This window comes from Podarcis cretensis (assembly GCF_951804945.1).
Source record: "Podarcis cretensis genome assembly, chromosome: 7".
NCBI lineage: Eukaryota > Metazoa > Chordata > Lepidosauria > Squamata > Lacertidae > Podarcis > Podarcis cretensis.
Window position 1 is genome coordinate 14,692,484 of NC_137176.1, and position 21,379 is coordinate 14,713,862.

Sequence of the window (21,379 nt, forward strand, 5' to 3'; positions counted from 1 at the left end):
GGGACCAAGAGTTAATCCAGTTTCACAAAGTAGACTTTTAATTACTTAATCATCACGTAAACAGAAGCCCCCATGTCCCTGTGGAAATCGCAGGCTGAAGCAACCTCGAAAGAACGAGAAGGGAATACCTGTGGTTCTTCAGATGGTGTTGGGCTGCTTCTCCCATCAGCCACTGCCAGCACGGTGCGTGGCTAGGGATGATGGAAGCTGTAGTCCAGCAATTTACAAAGTGTTATGTATATATTATATAAATGTATTACTGTATTTTAATATTTGGTTGGAAGCCGCCCAGAGTGGCTGGGGAAGCCCAGCCAGATGGGCAGGGTATAAATAATAAATTATTATTATTATTATTATTATTATTATTATTATTATTATTATTATTATTCTTACATTTTGATGATATGCAAAGTAGCAGAGTAGCTCACAGCTGGGAAGCTAAATAACTCTTCTAGTTGATTGATAGCTTCTTTGTAAAGACTATAATAATGTCCAGGCTCTTTGTATTCAAAATGACTTTACTTTCATAAACATCTAACTGAAAAAATACATTTGCAATCTCGTGCTTATTCCAGCATGGGTATATATTCACTTGAATTGTAGATTGAAGTCTTCTTACTTAAGACTTATAAACAAAACTGTGTTAGGACTTACACCAGAGTTTTACCTCACTCGGGTCTTACAGTTTCTTATGAAAGATTCATTACTTTCACCTCAGCAACACTCTCTTTGTTCCTTAGAGAGAGATCCTGCACAGGTTTCTCCCTACTAACATTTTGGGATCTTCCTCTGTCTGTTTCACTGTCTTGTTTCACAACACTGTCCTCAGCAGTATCCTGAGAAGCCTCTCTCAGCAGCCCTTCTCCTTCTCTCACAAACACACAGACAGAAGCAGAATGTAGTTAAAAATGACAGTTACTGGAATAACAGTCACAACAGAATAGAATGCCTCTCTCCTTGCTGACTGCATTGCTGTGGACAGCTTCAGCCTACTTTTATGCCCAGGGAGTGGACCTGGGGGAAGACTGAGTTCCTCAGGTCTGCTCCCCCAAACCCCACCCCCCAGGCTGCCATGGATAGGGCAATTTGAATTGTGGAGGGGTGGCAACAGCTGCTGGAAAAATGGCAAGGCTCCATGGGGAAAGGTGGCGATGCGATGGACCACAACCGCCGCTCACCGTGGAGAGAGGTAAGCAGCCATTATATTAGGATAAATTGCTTGAAAAAATGTGTACATTAGTCAAAACTGCATACAAATATTTGTTTGTGAGAAATTTTTATGTTAAAATGCTGAAGAATTTTCATACCAATCTTTTAAAAAAAATAAAAAATCGCAATTTGCTGCAAACTGTGCAGAACTGATTTAAAGAATGGACACATGAGAAACAGCGAACTGATATTGACAGATCCATCCGTAATGTGGGGTATAACCACACTTCCCAGAATTCCTTGGGGGGGATACCATATTGTCAGGGAACTGCCATCAGGGCCAGAGGGAGAGAGCGGGCTCCAGAGGGATTCCAGAGAGCGTCCCGGGATGGGGAGAGGCAGCCCATCTTCTGGGGAAGGGAATCAGTGTAGCACCAGTGGAGAAGGGGGGCAGATGGGGGAATCGGCAAGGCGGTCCCATGACTCCTCGCCGGGGACCAGCGGGGAGAGCAAGGGTCCTCCGCTGTCCCACACCCTCCTTGCGCAGAAGGCTTCCGCGCAGGGAGAGTAGGCGGAGACTAGGCGTCAAAGAACTTCTTTGCTGGAAGAAGTTCAAGAAACGCCCACTGACGGATTCTGCCAGCGATTGAGACAGCCACGGGCGAGTGGCTGTCCGGACAGAAAAGGTTCACTCAGGCAACCCAGCCAGGTGTGGCACCGGTTTATGCACGAGCAACCCCTAGAACCATTACACATATGCTTTCAGGAGGCAAAAGCAATTCTTTCCATATGAACAGATATTATTTCTGTTACTATCCATTTCAGATGGTAAGAAAAACATGAACATGAAAAATGCACACACAAAAAAGATATTTTAAAGGCTTTCTATAACCTGTCTCATTGCAGTTAAAAATCCTTGCGGGTTGAAAAACCCTGTCATCCAAAAGCAGTTTGGTCGCCCTTCAAAAATCCAACAGTGAAACTGCCGATTCCTTTCAAGAAGCTCAGTAAACCAAAATCCAAGAGTGCTGGAAGCCCAAGATGCCTAGAAAGAGAGACAAAGCAATGTTTTGATGATGTAAAGGCCACAGACATGTTCCAAAAGATGATCATAGAATTTAGATTCCAAGGCCTAGTTCTAACCAATCCTCTAACAAACATGGGGATAAGGAACCTGTGACCCTCCAAATATTGTCTGATTACATCTTGCATCAGTCCTACCTCATACGACTTAGGTTAAGAGACAATGGGAGTTGTAGTTCCTCAATAACTGGAGGCTCACAGGTCCCCCATTCCTTTTGCAACACAACTTTGCAGACAAGATCATCAAGAGCAGAAAGTTGTGTCAGGGTTGTACCACTTCAAACTTGAAGTGTCTTTAACACCAGCAGTCACATCTAGACCAAAGGAGCATTTCAGACCTGTGCTTGAGTTTGTTTAAAATCTAAAACAGCTTATCTTGTATTCCTTTCTTTGAATTTGTGCTATGTACTGTATTTTTTGCTCCATAGGATGCACTTTTTCCCTCCTAAAAAGCAAGGGGAAATGTGTGTGCTTCTTATGGAGCAAATGCAGGGGGGAGGCAGGTGGGGAAAGCCCCCAAGAGCCGCACACAAGCTCCGTGCGGCTCTTGCGGGCTTTTCCTCAGGAGGGAAAAGGGACTGACTGGCCACATCAGTCCCTTCTCCCACCTTGTAGAAAAGCCAGTAGAAGCCGCGCAGCCCCTTTAAAGAGTGTGCGGCTTCTGCAGGCTTCTGCGGAAAAGCCTGGAATGCATACAGGCTCTGCTCAGCGCTCCCTTTAAATAATTTTTTTTTTCTTGAATTCCCCCTCTAGAAACTAGGTGCGCCTTATCATCAGGTGCACCTTATGGAGCGAAAAATACGGTAGGTTTTTTTAAACCTTTCTGGAAAGGCAATACTAGAGTTTTCACAGCCGAGTCCTCAACTCCTTATTACTACTGCTTGGCTTTCTTTAAATAGGGCTGTGTCTAAAACTTGCTATTTAGGTTTTCAAACCTTTTTTGTAAACTCAGGGGAGTGTTTCAACCCTGTTCTTGAGTTTGTTTAAAATCATTTAAGGTTTATGATTTCTCTATTTCCTTCTGAGGAAACTGAATAGTTCAGTGAAACGAGGTTTGTAGCCGGCATCCCGTTAAGGCTTTGTTCAAATCTAGGTTTTTCTAATTTTTCCCTTAAACTTTTTGATTTTTGTTACTTAGTTTAATTCTATAAGATAATATTTCTAGTTGATTACTTCTCGTTTCAGGGATTTTCACAGTATTTCATTTGTTTTGTGTAACTACATAGAAAACAAGCTGTCAGGAAGGAGGCTAGGTTTGGATCCTTCTCCCTGTATGGAGGAACATTAAATCATGTGAGATCTCACCTTTAGTCTAAAGCGGTACAGTCCAGAAAAAGATTTACCACCTCTTTGAGAATTAGGCCCAAGTGGATTTATAAGATTGTGCTGTACATGTGTTAAGTGCGTTTTAAAAAATCGTTGTAGAACAGGGATGAGGAAGATATAACTCTTCAGATGTTGAACACCATTAGCTCCAGTCAACCTGGCCAATTGGGAGATATAGTCTAGAAACATCTGGATGGCTTCAGGTTTTACCTTCCTGCTGTAGACTCTACAGACACTGAATTGATCTGACAGGAACAATGTGGGGGAGGGGGAAATCACATTTTACCATCCCTCCCATGTGATCTAGGATTCAAAGTGGCATAAGATCAGGGACGGATTTAGGTTTGATGAGGCCCATAGCTACTGAAGGTAATGGGGCCCTTTATATGTCCAGCTGTCCTTTGTCAACAACAAATTGTCACTGTTTTTTGTGTTGGATGTATGCTATATGGTAATTTATGGATATCTAAAGCCATTTGCACATAACAAAACCTAAACCTAATAGATATCTAAAGCTATTTGCACATAACAAAATATGTATTTTATCAAAGTAATTGTTGAACTGAAATACAATTAAGAAGAAGTGATATTTTAGGGAGCAGGCTAGCAGATGGGGCCCAATACTTACATCATAGGAGCCTACACAACACAAAACACTGTTGCTATATGTAGGTTTTATTTTATTTGTTTTTTTTATCTTATATTTTGGAAATGTACATCCAGGGTTATTTTTTCCTTTAATTGTTTTTAGGGGGGCCAAGAGAGTGGGGCCCTAAGCTACAGCTTGTTTAGCTTATATGTAAATCCGGCACTGCGTAAGATACAACCATGCTGTTCAGGTAGGGCAAAATGAGTCATAAAGTCAGTCATAAAGAGTCCATTTCAGAAGTGTGTGTGTGTTTAGATGCTCTGGAGCACATGATGACTAAATACAGCATATTTAGTGCAGAAGATTGATGATCTAACACCATTTTTTTTTCCCAGTGAAGGAAATAGTGCCACCAACCTTCCTCCAGCGTTCAGGAATCCTTGCATCGTACATACAATCCAAAGCATCTCTGAGGTTCTCGCTCATGATGATGGTTCCATCAATGGCAAGTTTGAGGTCTGTCAGAGTGTTCCGCACCAGAGCAATAATCCTCTGCATTCTATCGATCTCCTGTCGCAGGAAGATGTTCATAGGCTGGAATGGGCCCATTTGCTGCAGCCTTTCCTTTACCTGACATGAGAACACAGAATACAGCAAGCTGCCAGGAGTTTTAAACAGCTTCTGCACTACCTTAGATAAGTTTTAATTGAGTAGAAGGGGAGGCAGGAGGAGGCAAGCAGGATAGTACCATAGGCTGGGTGCATGAACCACATTTTCCTCCCCTCTTTGAACCTGACACATTTTGCAGCTACATCTCATTCCTCAGCAGCTGGATTTATTTTATTATATATTTTTAAAAACATATCTATACTTTTCAAGTTTATACATTTCACTGGTTTTACAATCATTTTGACATTTCAAAACTTGACTTCCTTCCCCTTCTTTCTGCGGGTCTGATTTATTTTTAATATCTTCTGCATATCCAAATTAACTTAATTTGCTCATTTATTCATCTTCTTTAAATATTTACTCTTATGAAGCTGCAGGTTATTACAATAATCCTGCCAATGTTCTTATCTGTTTACAATTTATCTGTAAATATTCAATACTGTATACCATTTCCATTCATATATCTGTGTGTGTGTGTGTGTGTGTGTGTGTGTGTGTGTGTTTTCTTGATTTCTTATTCTTCCAGTAAGCCATTTCTGCATATTCCATAAGTTTTCTATCCCTTCTTCCTTTGCTGGGACTTCTGCTTCTTTCCATTCTTGAGCAAGTAACTTTCTTGCCACTGTAGTAGCATACATGAATAAGTTTCTATACAGTTTAGGTAGTTCTGTCACTATAACTCCCCAAAGAAAAGCTTCTGGTTGTTTTTTTTACAAAGGTTATTTTAAGCATCCTTTTCATTTCATTATGTATCATTTCCCAGTAAGCTTTAACCTTACTACAAGACCACCACATATGATAACAAGAACCTTCTTTCCCTTTACATTTCCAACATGCATTTGATTTAGATTTATACATTTTTGCCAATTTAGATACCATTGATATATAATTTTCTATTAGACCATATCAGCAGCTGGATTTTTTAATGTAAAAAAATCCAAAAACAAACCCAGAATAGAAAGGCTTTCTTTAAATATTCAATAAATTTAAATTTAAAGAAGAATTGTAAAAGAGGTCAAGACACTAGCAGGACTGACATAATACCTCCAATGTATAATAGTACTAATATGAGAATGATGTGCGTGATGGAAAAAGGATAAATATACCATTTGTGGGGAGGGAGGGGGGGTCGCGACTCGGCAGAGTCAAAGGGAATGTATTACAATTTGTTGGGAAAGAATATATAAGGAAAACAATAAAAATTCACATGCAGAATAGAAAGGCTTTCTTTCAATTGGGCAAGTCTGAAGAAAGCAAACCCAGGTGATTTTAGACACCTACCTCAAATGGAATGTAGTCGGGAGGAAGTTTCTCCACCATATCATCAGCCAATCGAGCAACCACAGCCTCTCTGGTCTCACCTCCTCCACTGGAGCTGTCTTTGGGTTGGATGCTGAGGATGGTGTCCAACACATCTTTTGCAAGTTTGCTCTGGTAAGTAATGTCAGCATTGGGGTGCAACCCAAAGACTTCTGGCGTATCGTAAGCGGGCAAACCCTAGGTGGGTAAATATAAAGGTAAAGTCCAGAAGATCAAGAAATGCAAGGTTTACAAAGATAGGTGGCCAGTGTGTGTGTGTGTGTGTGTGTGTGTGTAGAATAGGTTTTCAATATGAACCAGATTTTTCCCCTTTGCTTTCAATTAGAAGAGGAATGTCATCTTTGAAGAAAAAACAAATAAAACAATTACCGTATTTTTCGCTCTATAAGACGTACTTTTTCCATCCTAAAAAGTAAGGGGAAATGTGTGTGCGTCTTATGGAGCGAATACAGGCTGTGCAGTGATTCCTATTGCAGTTCTGGCTTCTGGGATTCAGAATATTTCTTTTCTTGTTTTCCTCCTCTAAAAACTAGGTGCGTCTTATGGTCTGCTGCGTCTTATGGAGTGAAAAATAGGGTAGGTATCACCATGTTCATATCTTGCTGATAAAAGCCTTTATATTACATTTTGAAAAGGTCAGGGAAATAGTATATTGGAGTACAAAAGAATAATTCAAATAGATGCACTTTAAAAGACATGGCACTGCTATGCACATAACCAGGGCTTTTTTTCAGCCAGAACTTGCCAGACCTCGGTTCCAGCACCTCTCCGGTGGGCGCCATTGCCATTTTAAGAGAACAAGGGAGGCGTTCATGGTGAGCTCTGGCATCTCTTTTTCTAGGGAAATAGCACTGAAGTATCCACTAAATATATGAACTTTTGAATTGGTCTCTTACATAGTTTGTAAGAGTGCAGCAGTTCAGCTAATAATGCCTTCCATAAACACTTTCAAGAAACCCTTGAGTGAAGCAGGAGAATAATAATAATAATAATAATAATAATAATAATAATAATAATAATAAAAAATTTATTTATACCCCGACCTCCCCAGCCAAGACCAGGCTCAGGGCGGCTAACAACCAATAATAAAAACAAGTTGATTAAAATACAATTTAAAAGATTAAGATACAATATTAAAACAATTAGGGAGCAATCTCATCATAGGAGGAGAAAGGAAAAAGAAAAAGGGGGAGGGAATCAAACTGATTCTGAGCCAAAGGCCATGTGGAACAACTCTGTCTCACAGGCCCTGCGGAAAGAGATCAGATCCCGCAGGGCCCTGGTCTCAAGAGACAGAGCGTTCCACCAGGCCGGAGCCAGCGTTGAGAAGGCCCTGGCTCTGGTTGAGGCTAATCTAACTTCCTTAGGGCCCGGGACCTCTAGGGTGCTGCTATATATGGACCTTAAGGTCCTCCGTGGGGCATACTAGGAGAGGCGATCTCATAGGTACAAGGGTCCTAGGCCATGAAGGGCTTTAAAAGTCAAAACCAGCACCTTAAATCTGACCCTGTACTCCACCGGGAGCCAATGCAGCTGGAAAAGCACTGGGTGAATATGCTCCTATGGCAGAGACCCTGTGAGGAGCCTCGCTGCAGCATTCTGCACCCGCTGGAGTTTCTGGGACAGCTTCAAGGGCAGCCCCACGTAGAGCGAATTACAGTAGTCAAGCCTGCAGGTGACCATCGCATGGATCACTGTGGCCAGGTTGGGGTGGGAAAGGTGAGGGACCAACTGCTTGATGCGGCGAAGGTGGAAAAATGTCGCCTTGGCGGCTGTTGTAACCTGCGCCTCCATGGAAAGGGAGGCGTCAAGAATTATACCCAAACTCTTAACGGAAGGCAATGGCACTAATTGGGCCCCCGCAAGAGAAGGGAGTTGGTCCCTCATCCCCATACCATCCCGACCCAGCCAGAGGACCTCTGTCTTCGAAGGATTTAGTTTCAATCGGCTCCCATGAAACCATCCAGCCACAGCTTCCAAACATCTGGTCAGTGTGTCAGGGATCGAGTCAGTATGGCCATCCATCAGCAGATAGAGCTGAGTGTCATCAGCATATTGGTGACAACCCAGCCCAAAGCTCCGGATAATCTGGGCAAGGGGGCGCATAAAGATGTTAAAAAGCATCGGGGAGAGGATTGCGCCCTGCGGCACTCCACACACCAAGGGGTGACATGACGACAACTCCCTCCCTAGTGCCACCCTCTGTCCCCGACCATTTGATATTTAGCTCCACTGCCATTATTCCCTAGCCCTTCAATAGTGGGAATCCCAGACCCCATACTAGCCTCCCCAATAGAGGGGTAAGATCTCCTCAATAACAAGTCATCTCTGGGCCAGGACTCTTGGGTCAGAATGGTATGGGGAAGAGGTGAAAGTTTGATAGGGTAATTATCCCTAGAAGATAAAACCCAACCAACTGCACCCTGAGCAAAGAAGATGTTCAGTTCCTCTGCCAATGAGGCATCAGTCTTAACCATGTTCCTTGTATTGCCCTTGTAGTTGGTTAGGTGCTGCAGTCGTTGCCACACTTGTTTCATGATGTTATCAGCTAAATAATTTTCCACCTTCAGCTTATACTGTTGTTTCGCTGCCTTAATGCCTTTTTTGAGATTTATTCCCGCCTCTCTGTATATGTCTATATTCCCTGTCTTAAAGGCAGAATCCCAGATTTTCAGGAGTCCTCTTACTTCAGCAGTCATCCATGGTTTACAGTTCCCATAGAGTCTAATGCATCTCTGCGATGTTACATTATCGATGCACACTTTAATATAGGAGAGTATAGCATCTGTGTATATATGCAGATCTTGATGTTCAAACACACTCCAATCAGTACTTTCAAAACAATCCTGGAGCTGACTAAGAGACCCTCTGGCCAAATTCTAACTGTTTTTATAACTCACTGAATTCTTCTCCTGAGAGGGATGTACTTCGGACATAGAAAAACTGAAGAATGGTCGGATGAGCCTAAGTGGGGGAAGGGGATTGCCCTGTATGCCTGTTTCAAATTGGAATACACAAGATCTAGAATATTCTGTCCTCTAATGGGAAATTTCACAAACTGTTCAAACTTAGGAAAAACCGTCTTTAGGCAGATTTGATTGAAGTCCCCTGCCATAACAAGGGCACCCTTTGGGTGGATTTGCTGCTGCTCGGAGATGACGTCATATGCTTAGAAAGTGCCGCACTGACATTAGCATCGGATGGAATATAAACAGCTATAATAATTATGACAGTTACTTCTCTAGGCAAATAAAATGGCCGACACGTAACTGCCATCAATTCTAGATCTGGGGAGCAATACTTGTAAGCTACTTTGCTGTTAACGCACCAACCATGGTGTATGTAAATACAGACTCCTCCACCCCTAGCTTTACCAGAATCACTGTTTCTATCAGAGCAATAAATTATTCGATTTATCAGCTCCACTGCCGCATCCGGTACTGCTGAATGTAGCCATAATTTCTGTAATAATTACCACACAGCTCTCACAAAGAAGCTTGTTTGCTGCCATTAGCAACTGTAGTTCGTCAATTTTGTGGACGAGAGATCTGGTGTTGGTCAGGAAGACGCTTGGCAGTGCTGGTCTCGTCGGTCTTTTTCGAAGCCAGGTTAACAGACCAGCTCTGCAACCACATTTTTGCTTTCTCTCTTTTCTCTTTCGCTTCTTTCGGCACTTCCCCCTCCCGTCAACAATCCATAGAGATCCTGGAGGTCTTACTATGCAGTTTGGTATACAGTGGGACCTTTGAAACTCTCTAGTTATCTCTATTTTTCTTGTGAGCCTGATGTTTACTAGTTTTGTGCATGAGTAGGTGAGGTATTGGGAGCTCAGAGCTGCAGCGTATGAACGCGCCGCCATCTTGGAATAGAAATAGTACTTAATAGTACTTAACATCTGTATAACACTTTCAAACATTCAAAAGGCCCTACTCGCACTATTTATTCGTAATCCTTATAGCAATCCTACAAAGTATGTCAGTTTATCCCTTCCTCACCCCTACTACAGAAGGGGGGGGGGGTTGAGGTTGAGAGAGTAGCTTGCCTAAGACCACATAGTAAAGAACCCCTGGATGGTGAAGTCCAGTCATCTTTGGTTACCAGATTTTTTTTCAATGAATCCGGGGACACTTTTCAACTTCAATGGATTTTGTAAGGGGACTGATTTGTAAATCCAGGGACTATCCCCGGGAAACGTCTGGTAACCTTAGTCAAAGACAACTATGGGGTTGCGGCGCTCATCTCACTTTCAGGCTGAGGGAGCTGGCGTTTGTCCACAGACAGCTTTCCGGGTCATGTGGCCAGCATGACTAAACCGCTTATGGTGCAACAGGACACCGTGACGGAAACCAGAGCGCACAGAATTGCCATTTACCTCCCCGCCACAGTGGTACCTATTTATCTACTTGCACTGGTGTGCTTTCAAACTGCTAGGTTGGCAGAAGCTAGGACAGAGCTCACCCCATCATGGGGATTCAAACTACCGACCTTCTGATCGGCAAGCCCAAGAGGCTCAGTGGTTTAGACCACAGCGCCACCCACATCCCACATAGTGAATCATGACACAGGCAAGATTCAGATTGGTGACTTCCTGATCAGCAGTACAAATTTGTATCTGCCCACTAATAACAAATTCCACCCATCTCTACATCTAGGCATAGAGTCCTTTATATTTGAGACACCCTTGTGTATGTCCTCAGCTTTCCCACCTACAGAATTTTCCTACAGGAAACTAAATTAAAAAGCAAGTAAAGCAATAGAGTGACCTCACAAAGGAGGGAAAGCTTTGGAATGGCAAATTCCGACAGAGCCTCTCTTAGGTTTTCCTTTTGAGAAGTATACAAACCTGTATATACTGAAGATACTGGTCCAGCGCAGCACATTTGGGTATGCTGTAACCTTTGTAGAAGGAGAAGTCCTGGCCAAACATGTTTTCGCTGAACCACACTTTAGCAAACGTGTTGAGCAGCCTTTTGTCGTAGTCATCCGTAACTCGGCCACCATACTGAATCTCCCCTATCATGTAACGAACAGTATTCCAAGACACACCCTGAAAGAAAAACAGAAAAGGGTGTGGCATGATTTCATGCAGCAGTACACTAAAAATGTGTGTGTGTATCTATCTATTGATGGATATAAATATGCTGATTTTGAAAATTCCGAGATTTCTGAGAGTCAAACTGGAACCACTGCAGTCAGATCACTTCCCCAATCCATCTCCCGACTCCTCAACACCTGCTTCTTCACCCTACATAAACTGATCTCCATCATTTTGCGGGAGATGAAACTCTAGTATTACATCTGCTCAACAACCAAAGCTATTTTTCCCCCTCCCACTCTTATTTCAAGGCTATTTTTGTCTCTGTATCAGGAAGGCACCCGGCCAATTTGGTTGCCAGTAAATATTGCTGCAGACATTTCTGGGATCATAGTCTTTCCGATGAGTGACTCTTCTCCAAGTTTGTTAATTGTCTTACTTTAAATGTTGTGAGGTTCTTAAGCCCTTTTAAAATGTGGTTTTTGGAGGTGGAGGTGGGGGTGGGGGGGTTATTGGGTTGTTGCTTTAATTTTGATTATGTATTTTGTGCTTTTATATTTTGATTTTATTCTGTGAACCGCCCCGAGACCTCCCGGTATGGGGGGTATATAAATTCAATAAGTAATAATGATAAATAAGTTAGACAGCAGCATAGACGGTAACAGTGCAGAGAGTGCTGAAGTCTCCACTCTGCACATCAAAGTTAATGGGCCATTAATCTAAGTTTTAAAGGTGATGGTAAATGCACCAAAGGGATGCGGGTGGCACTGTGGGTTAAACCACAGAGCCTAGGACTTGCCGATCAGAAGGTTGGCGGTTCAAATCCCAGCAACGGGGTGAGCTCCCATTGCTCGGTCCCTGCTCCTGCCAACCTAGCAGTTTGAAAGCACGTCAAAGTGCAAGTAGATAAATAGGTACCACTCTGGCGGGAAGGTAAACGGCATTTCCGTGCGCTGCTCTGGTTCTCCAGAAGCGGCTTAATCATGCTGGCCACATGACCCAGAAGCTGTACGCCGGCTCCCTCGGCCAATAAAGCAAGATGAGCGCTGCAACCCCAGAGTCGGTCACGACTGGACCTAATGGTCAGGGGTCCCTTTACCTTTACTAAATGCACCAAATTCAAAAGGTGCTAGATTTTAGCCACGAGGAAAGAACTGGGTGGACATTCTCTCCCAATTCTTCCTTTGCAACCACATGCACCCGATGTCATATGACACAAGGCAGATATAAATGTGGCTGTGATTGGCCCCCAAAGGTGTGGCAGCCCTAGTTAGGCCCACGTGCCATAGGTCACCACTGATCAACTTATACACGGACGTACAAGGAAGAATCCATTTGCTGAAACAACAATTTGATTGTCCACACTATTTCAAATACCACCTAAGTCGCTAAACCGTGGAGCCAAGTACCTTTTTGATGTCCATGTCATCCAAATGGTTCTGAACAAACTGTACTGTGGCATTGAAATCAGCTTGGTTGAACTCATAAGGAATGTTCCATCCCAGAGGTCCAAATTTCCTCCTTTCCTGGACCGTGGAGTGTAGGAAGGCTACAGCGTACAGCATTGGTTTCCACTGAACCATGTTGCTGATATCCAACAGATCCTGACTCACACCTGTCACAAAGACACTTCTAGATAATATCCATAACACCAGAGGAGTGGCCATGTTAGTCTCATGCAGCGACATACCATGAAGAGTCAAGTGCCAGCTTAAAGATGAACACATTTATTATGGAATAACGAACTCAAACCCACTTTGTCAAATGCGTGGATCTTAGCTGCCACACACATAAAGGAGAAGGTTGTATTGTGGGAGTTGAATGGCAATTTGATGCAAAAATGACATGTGGTAAGCTTACAAAAATGTTAAATAGGCACACCTTTCATAATAGCAGCATTACTGAGATAAATTAGGAGCTTTAGATAGTTTTTATAGTGCCTTATAAGAGGACCATATTATAGCAAAGTACTCACATTTCGTTTTCTAAAGCTACATTTGTTAGAAGAAGAAGAGGAGGAGTTTGGATTTGATATCCCACTTTATCACTACCCAAAGGAGTCCTTTCCCTTCCTCCCCCACAACAAAAACTCTGTGAGGTGAGTGGGGCTGAGAGACTTCAAAGAAGTGTGACTAGCCCAAGGTCACCCAGCAGCTGCATGTGGAGGAGCGGAGACGCAAACCCGGTTCCCCAGATTACGAGTCTACCACTCTTAACCACTACAGCACGCTGGTTCCTATTAGTCCTATTCCATTTCTTCAAATACTTCCATTTGACAACCACTTGTACCAAAATAATATATACCACTGTGTTTTTTAAGGACCCAGACTAAATATTTAAATATATGCACGGAGTATAATTCCTTGCAGGAACTGATCACTCCTGATGCCCCTATTAAAAGCTACTGGGGGGGGGCACCAGGTGGCACATTGGAAGATGGCCGACAATAACATCTCTCCGACCCACACGAGGTAATTAAGAGGCTGCTATGGGAAGTATGCAGTCTTCCCCCCCCCAAGGAGATGGGGGCTGCCTTGCCAGCGGTGGCCATAATGCACCCCCGGATTCGAGAGAAGGGGGTGCCCCGGTCACTTGGCACCAGCCCTCGGTGAAGTCGGCTCTTCCCGGACGCTGTCTCTAATCTGTGCATGCTGGTTCGCTTTAGCTCAAAAATATAATTGGAAATATATAATTGGAAGATGCTAAAGCACATACATCAAGCAAAGGCCGGGAGATAAGACTGCTGATTAATGGATCTCTGGGATCGGAGCGGCGGGCGAGGACAAATAAATCAAGCGATGAAGCGCCATTAAGAGATTGGTATGTCTGGAGCGAAGAAGGGGGGTGGAGGAAAAAACTTTTCTTTTCTTTGCCTTATGTGAGTATTAATAACCCTCCACCCCAAAGAAAGAAGAATCGCCGTATTTTATTACACAAGCAGGAATTTAAAAACTGTGTGGGATGAATTAATGATGAATGAAGAGAGGATTGGTAAATATCGGAGAATGGAAAAATTCTATGACGCAGTTTTAAAATGGCGTCTCGCAAGACAGGCTTGTCTAAGAAAGATGGGGGGAGGAGAACCAGGACTATTGGAATGTGAATGATGATTGGAATTTGATTTTAACCTGGCAGAGCCCTCTATGAGATATTTTACAAGCCTGGGAAAACTAAAGGGCAGACTGAAGATAAACTTTTGAAGGAGGAGGGGAATGGCGGCTGTCCCTATGAGATATGACTTGTGGAGTGTGTAAAACCCACACAGACAATGTTTGCTTCCAACCTGCCTGTGAAGATAATCAGAGATCGCAAAGAAAGGAATATATGACAACAACAAGAAGATGAAGAAAGTAATAAAGAGACTATCTGGATAAAACTGGATAGAACTGTTTAATTAAAGCAGTAATAGAAGTGATGTTTGGATCCTCGTTCGGAGCTTGATGTATGGGTACCCCCAACAAAATGGAAAAATTTGGCTGTATAATTTGGAATTAATGTGATTTGAAATAATGTGATATGATTGGCCTGTTAATAAAAATTATGTTTTTTTAAAAAAAGCTACTGCGGGGTGGAATGCCAGAGATACTTGGGCATAACTGAAGGGGAGAGGGAAAAGCAAGTCCCTCACCTCCATAGGTTCTCTTCAGGCCAGCTTTGAGTCCTTGGGGAGGCTCATTGGTGAATTTTATAGACATCTGTAGAAGGGTGATGGGGAAATGCTTGTGGACCTCCGTAGTCATCCACAGACGGAAGGCCTCGTGAACATTTTCTGTTTCAACAATCGTGTCCATCAACTCATCCATAAAGTCAAGACCCAGGTGACAATTCTGCAAAAGCGCCCATCCACCCTAAGAAAGGGAAATCATTGAAGAAACTTGATTTGATATTCATTTTGGAAGTCAACACAATCCAAACCAATTTTGCGATTGTTTTCTGCTGGTGATACTACAGTTCATATGCTTGCAAAGCTGTCCTAATTCTTTTCAATGCCAATGTGCAACCTTTTCTTGCTCTCCATCCTCATACAGATGTAGACCAAGCCCAACCAAGCTCAGCCTCGAACCTCCTTCTCCCCAATCTGGGTGGATGTTCAAACTCTTACCATGTAGATTCTGTTCTTAAAAGAATATACTGTTCAATTAGAGGCAATTAGCTTTATTTGGGGGATGGGGAATTAATTCAAACAAAAGGCTTGTAGATGAACAATCTGCTGACTATTCAACCTAACATAGGCAGCACACAAATGTATGTCTCTACAAACAACAGTACAAATAGCAACAGAGTTTATAGTCTTGGTCAGGCTTCCTCAAACTCGGCCCTCTGGCTGTTTTGGGACTACAACTCCCATCATCCCTAGCTAACAGGACCAGTGGTCAGGCATGATGGGAATTGTAGTCCCAAAACAGCCAGAGGGCCGAGTTTGCCTATGCCTATGGTCTTGGTTTTTCCTGTTGAAATTCCTCTCTCCTACCAAAGCTGGCAATTCCATTGTCACTGGTGAGGGTGGCTCATGTGAATATATCTAGCCTTAGACTGAAAAGAACAATTGGTCTTACCTGAAGAGCAGATTTGATAGGTTGCTGATGTCCTGAATGGATTGGGTATGATCCTGTCACATGATGAGATTATGCCCAGCCCATTCAGGGCATCAGCAACCTACTCAATCTAGACATTATAGCAAGTGCATGAATGCCAACCTGGCCATTCAACATCTAATTTAAAAACTCCATTGAAGAAGAGTCTGCCACTCTCTGAGGGAGTCTGTTCCACTATCAAACAGCTTACCTTCAGAAAGTTCTTCTTGATATTTGGTTGGGAAAAGATTCCCCACCCCAGCATTACTGTGAGCACGTGAATGAAAGCAGCAAGCCCACACTATTTCCCATTCTCCCGCTAGTAATGTGCATTTGTCATTTCCTTGCCCCACTTCATAAGCGGCCATGAGAGTTGGGAAACTCACAACATGATAACTTCATGCCTCCCATTGTAGGCTACCATTCTAACTAGGAAGTAAGCCACTCAAATACAATGGGACTTAATTCTGAGGAATCTCACACAGCATCATATCTCAAGTTTACTAGACATTACCAGGAGAAGGTGGTGTGAAGCTGTTTATGTTGGTGGCACAAGGTCTCTGTAACCATAGCTCTGGCCTTTGTGTGTTCCCGATTACAAATAATCTTATTTAGGTCTTATAGGATGAAATGTAGGAACCAATTCTGCATGGATCAGCAGCCAGTTATGCCTAGTCTAACCCATGTTGATGACCGATAAAATCCTGGGAAAATTCAAAGATTGATCTGCACTAAAAGAAAGTAGAGAATTTGTCTCACGTGTGCCATAGTTTGTTGCAGAAGTTTGCGGGCATGAACCTCCTGCCCTTGGCCCATGGACACATAGCGTGTCTCAATCTTCAGCCTTTTCCCCAGAGCAATGATGAAATCAGTGGGATCGGAGCCCATGGAAAGGAAGCAGATGAGAGGAGTGCGAGGATCAGATTCTTCCCAAGTCTTCTCCAAATCCAAGATGACCCCTTCTGCATATTTCTCCCCCATGGTATCCATAATGTACTTCCTAGCCTAGTGGAAAAGAAAAGGAGATGTGCACCAGTTTTCCCACACTGATTTTCATATCAAGTTTTCAGTTCTTACGAGACATCAAACTGCGGATACAACTATATATCTCAAGAAACACAGGTTCCCATCTTCATGTCTTCCTGGTAACACAGGGTATTGGTGGGTGGGCATTTTTGGAGCATCAGCAGGTAAGAGAGGTGCTGTTGGGAATGGGAAAGATTCTTACTGTGTTGGACTGCAGGAGCTTTGACATGTAAGGATCTCTTCGCTTATAATGCTCACTTTAAAACTGCTTTGAGCCCCCACCTGTCGGCATTCTATTCCCATCCTAGTCAAAGCATTTGGCCTACCTGAGCTATCGTTCTATCAGGACACCAAGACCTTATGAGAAGGAGTCGTCTGAAGCAGTCCAGAGCTTGGTCATAACCACTGGGAACAAGTTCTTCTTCTGGTTTCTCCTTATCAAACCAGATTTTCCACTGTTTTTCTGTTCGGGAGATCTGTTAAACACAAATAAGGAAATATGTTTATTAAATATCACAGATAGCAAGATACATTTCTTTTAGTTTCAGATATCTTAATGGAGGACTAGGGGTGTCCCTTTCTAGAAAATGTCCATGCTAATGGCAGCATCTCAGCTTGACCACTGTAATGCGCTTTGTGCATTACCACTCTTGAAGACACCTCAGAAACTTCACTTGGTACCAAGTATGACAGTATGGCATTTGTCTTAGGCAAGCCTCATGAGCATATTGAATCAATGCTTCAAGAGCTTCATTGGGTACCAGTTAGTTTTTGAGCTAAATTTAAGGAGCTGTGTAACCTTGGACTTTACAGCCAGGGCCTGGGATATCTGAAGGAATGTCTTCTTCTATATATTCATCCCTGGGCTTTGGGATCTGTAAATGTTTTTATGGTTGCCACCATTGTGGAAGATGAGGCTGGTCTCTATCTGCAAGAGGACCTTTTCAGTAGTGGTCCCACAATTTTGGAATTCCCTTCTTTCGAAAATGGTCCACCGGAAACAGAAAATCTGCTTCCGAAACATCTGTTTCAGCATGGAGATTTAGGCCTTCCAACACGATTGTCTTAACACATGCCAGTCAAATGGAAAATACATTTTGAGGCAGACTTGGACTTCACTTTTCTAGGTTCACATCAGCAGTTCCTCTGAAGCGTAAAAGGCATGTGACACTGAAATATCTACAGAATCCTTCAAGAGAATGAATCGTGTCACACTGCTTAATCCTTGCCTCCTGTCAATCACCTACTTGGTCAAGAACGTCTGAAAATTGTCTCAGTTTACTGAGCTCCACCAAGTTCAGCCAAGTCATATCCAGGATCCATCTAGCCGGTTTAGGTGGACAAGCTTTCAGATCCAAAGAAGCACCACCTGAAAAAAGACAGTACAGCAAAAACCAGTTGAAAAGAGCTGCTAAATATATAAAGTCAGATATTTAAAATTCTATTCATGGTGGATGGGCTGTGACTGCGCTGCCCACTTCCCATGGCACAGTTGCCCCACCTGTACCTCATGTGTTGGACTTTGCGTAGAGGCCTACACCGGAATACTGGCATTCTCCATATCCCCTACTGCAGAGATTTGGGCCCTGTAGTCCTCCAGATGTTGCCAGACTACAACTCCCATGACATCCATTCCTAGCACAGGCTGAGGCTGATGGGAGTTGTAGTCTAACAAGATCTGGAGAGCAACAGGTTGCCTGTCATGTTGCATGCAGAATTTGAACATTTGCACCAGGTTGAAACACAGTAAGTTTTATGCAGAAGAAGAAGAAGAAGAAGAGTTTGGATTTGATATCCCACCTTTCACTCCCTTTAAGGAGTCTCAAAGCAGCTAACATTCTCCTTTCCCTTCCTCCCCCACAACAAACACTCTGTGAGGTGAGTGGGGCTGAGAGACTTCAAAGAAGTGTGACTAGCCCAAGGTCATCCAACAGCTGCATGTGGAGGAGCGGAGACACAAACCCGGTTCCCCAGATTACGAGACTACCGCTCTTAACCACTGCACCACACTGGCAGTAGCTCTGACCTTTAATCAGGGTCAAGAACTCCTCGTGCTTCACTTTGCCCCGCTGTAAGTCAATCTTCAAGGTGAGGAGCAATGTGAACAGGAACTTGTGCTCCTCGTAAAGCCCTCGTGCAGCGTACTTATATACTTCATAGGTCATATGCTCAATGATATTTGCTATTCTCTTGCTCGTAATGGGGCTCTTGACAGACCTGTTCAACAGAAAGTGGGGAAAGGAGAGAATGAAAGCGTAATCTAGTACCATTGGTGAGGTTTTTGAAAGCCTTTTCTTCTGTAAAGAAAGCATTTTCAAAGCTGCACTTCATAAGCCCGAACATGTGCAGAAACAGGCAGTCACAGTGGCCAAATCGACATATAAGCTGCTCAGTCACCGTGATCCAACAGAACTCTTACTACACTAGACCTAGTAAGGGAGCTAAGCTTACTACTTACTATGACCATGTGGCTCTGTGGTCTAAACCACTGAGCCTCTTGGGCTTGCTGATCAGAAGGTCAGCGGTTCGAACCCCTGTGTCGGGGTGAGCTCCCGTTGCTCTGTTCCAGTTCCTGCCAACCTAGCAGTTCGAAAGCATACCAGTGCAAGTAGATAAATAGCTACTGCTGAGGCAGGAAGATAAACAGCATTTCCGTGTGCTCTGGTTTCCATCATGGTGTCTCGTTGAACCAGAAGCGGTTTCATCATGCTGGCCACATGACCCAGAAAGCTGTCTGTGGACAAACGCCGGCTCCCTCGGCCTGAAAGCGAGATGAGCGCCACAACCCCATAGTCGCCTTTGACTGGACTTAACCATCCAGGGGTTTTTTACCTTTTACCTTTGGACCTAGTTAGGTAGCTAAACTACTTTATCAATAGATGGAAGAATAGTTGGAAGGGCACAGTATTTCGGCTTCAAATACTGAACTCTACATCTTTATCCTTATTTGTTCTGCCTGATTTTTATTTTTTTAAGAAAACCTGGCACAGGTGAGCAGCTTGTGAAGACAGAGTTCTATCTAACAAAGTCACCCCACTGCGACACCAACTGCTACTGCCCTACCGGTTCCTTCCAATGCAGTTGGAAACACATGCCTCGAAGGTAAACTCAAGGGCCAGCAGCAGGACCATCACACACATTACTGTGTGTCTGCCTGCTGATCATATGGACAAATAAGCGAAGGGCAAGCCGTTATTTTGCCCTTTATAGACAAATTGCTTCTGGTTAACCAGGGTCCCCTAATCTCTGTGGACGACATATTATTCAGTTGCCTCTGAAGTGATTTCCCCATCTTAAACAAAGGAAGCTCAAGCCCTTGAACGCAGCTTTAAGCTTCCGATGTCAGTACACAGCTTAAGAGGATTTTTGTTTTCCGGGTAGGATTTCTGTTTCCTTTCATTACATTGCTCACTATCTCTCCCAAGCTCCTGATAGGTTGGAGACAAACACTGGGAGAAGACTCCAGCCCTTGAGAGGGATAGAGCGGGGAAGCTTAGCAGATGCAATCAGGAATTTACTTAAACTGAGAAATTGTATGGAAATCAATACAAAAAGGATTGTACTATAATGACAGCATTAGGTTACTTTGCCCATTCAATGGCAAAACGCGAACACAGGGGAAATAGTCATCAAGCGAAACCAAAGACTCTAGATCTTCAGACAGTTAAGACAAATGATAGTGCTGTCATGGATCACGGTTTGTGCACTGTTTTCCCTATCCTGCTGTCATTTCTGGTCAAATGGATTTGCTAAGTTTTTGTGCAATGTCCACGACATGCCAAAACTGTTTGACAAACGAAAACAGTGGAGCAAAGTGAATGAAAGAGCACTCCAAACGATGCTGGCTTCCTTGCATCCCGTCCGACTCCTTGAAAACAATCTGGCCATCTGATTATATACTGTTATGAGAGTTCTAAGGTTTCAAATACAGAATAAATATTCATAAATGCACATATATCTAAATATATGAACCGTGTGTCTGAAATAGTATGAGGAGTGCAGTCCTGAAGCCATTCTGACTCTCCCAATGACCTCAAATATTCCTCTGCTGTAAGGGAGGCAAATGGGGGATAGCCTTCCCATGGTCTTTTTGCTTGCAAATCCTGTCTTATGGGCATATTTGTGTATGAATAGGGTGAGCCTGTGACCTGGACTCAGGAACTAAAGTATTAACTATCACAAAAGAATGAGCAGGCTGCCCAGGTATTGCAATCAGCGACCATTATTAGGTATCCTGGCAGACAGGATTTCTGTCTCCTTCTATAATGTATGTATGATGTTTTGGGGGGGCTACCGAGACGCGGGTGGCACTGTGGGTTAAACCACAGAGCCTAGGACTTGCTGATCAGAAGGTTGGCGGTTTGAATCCCCGTCACGGGGTGAGCTCCCATTGCTTGGTCCCAGCTCCTGCCAACCTAGCAGTTCGAAAGCACCTCAAAGTGCAAGTAGATAAATAGGTACCACTCTGGCAGGAAGGTAAACAGCGTTTCCGTGCACTGCTCTGGTTCGCCAGAAGCGGCTTAGTCATGTTGGCCACATGACCCGGAAGCTGTACGCCAGCTCCCTCGGCCAATAAAACGAGATGAGCGCCGCAACCCCAGAGTCGGT

At 43.5% G+C, this 21,379-nt stretch overlaps 1 protein-coding gene and 1 long non-coding RNA gene across 2 annotated transcripts in view; one reads left to right on the plus strand and one right to left on the minus strand.

The window, feature by feature from the left end:
* DNAH5 (dynein axonemal heavy chain 5) overlaps window positions 1-21,379 on the minus strand; it is a 185,075-nt gene that overhangs the window by 7,039 nt on the left and 156,657 nt on the right. The window contains exons 68-77 of the mRNA XM_079985129.1: window positions 18,798-18,988; window positions 18,019-18,140; window positions 17,098-17,247; window positions 16,505-16,750; window positions 14,800-15,019; window positions 12,581-12,786; window positions 10,980-11,183; window positions 6,098-6,313; window positions 4,565-4,777; window positions 2,042-2,194 (exon numbers count right to left, since the gene is read on the minus strand). Of these exons, the coding sequence (XP_079841255.1) occupies window positions 2,042-2,194; window positions 4,565-4,777; window positions 6,098-6,313; window positions 10,980-11,183; window positions 12,581-12,786; window positions 14,800-15,019; window positions 16,505-16,750; window positions 17,098-17,247; window positions 18,019-18,140; window positions 18,798-18,988 (1,921 nt within the window). The remainder of the gene's footprint in view (window positions 1-2,041; window positions 2,195-4,564; window positions 4,778-6,097; window positions 6,314-10,979; window positions 11,184-12,580; window positions 12,787-14,799; window positions 15,020-16,504; window positions 16,751-17,097; window positions 17,248-18,018; window positions 18,141-18,797; window positions 18,989-21,379) is intronic.
* On the plus strand, window positions 669-20,757 carry LOC307220974. Its single transcript, XR_013841239.1, has 3 exons — window positions 669-1,189; window positions 6,670-6,712; window positions 19,748-20,757. It is a non-coding gene; the product is annotated as an uncharacterized lncRNA (long non-coding RNA).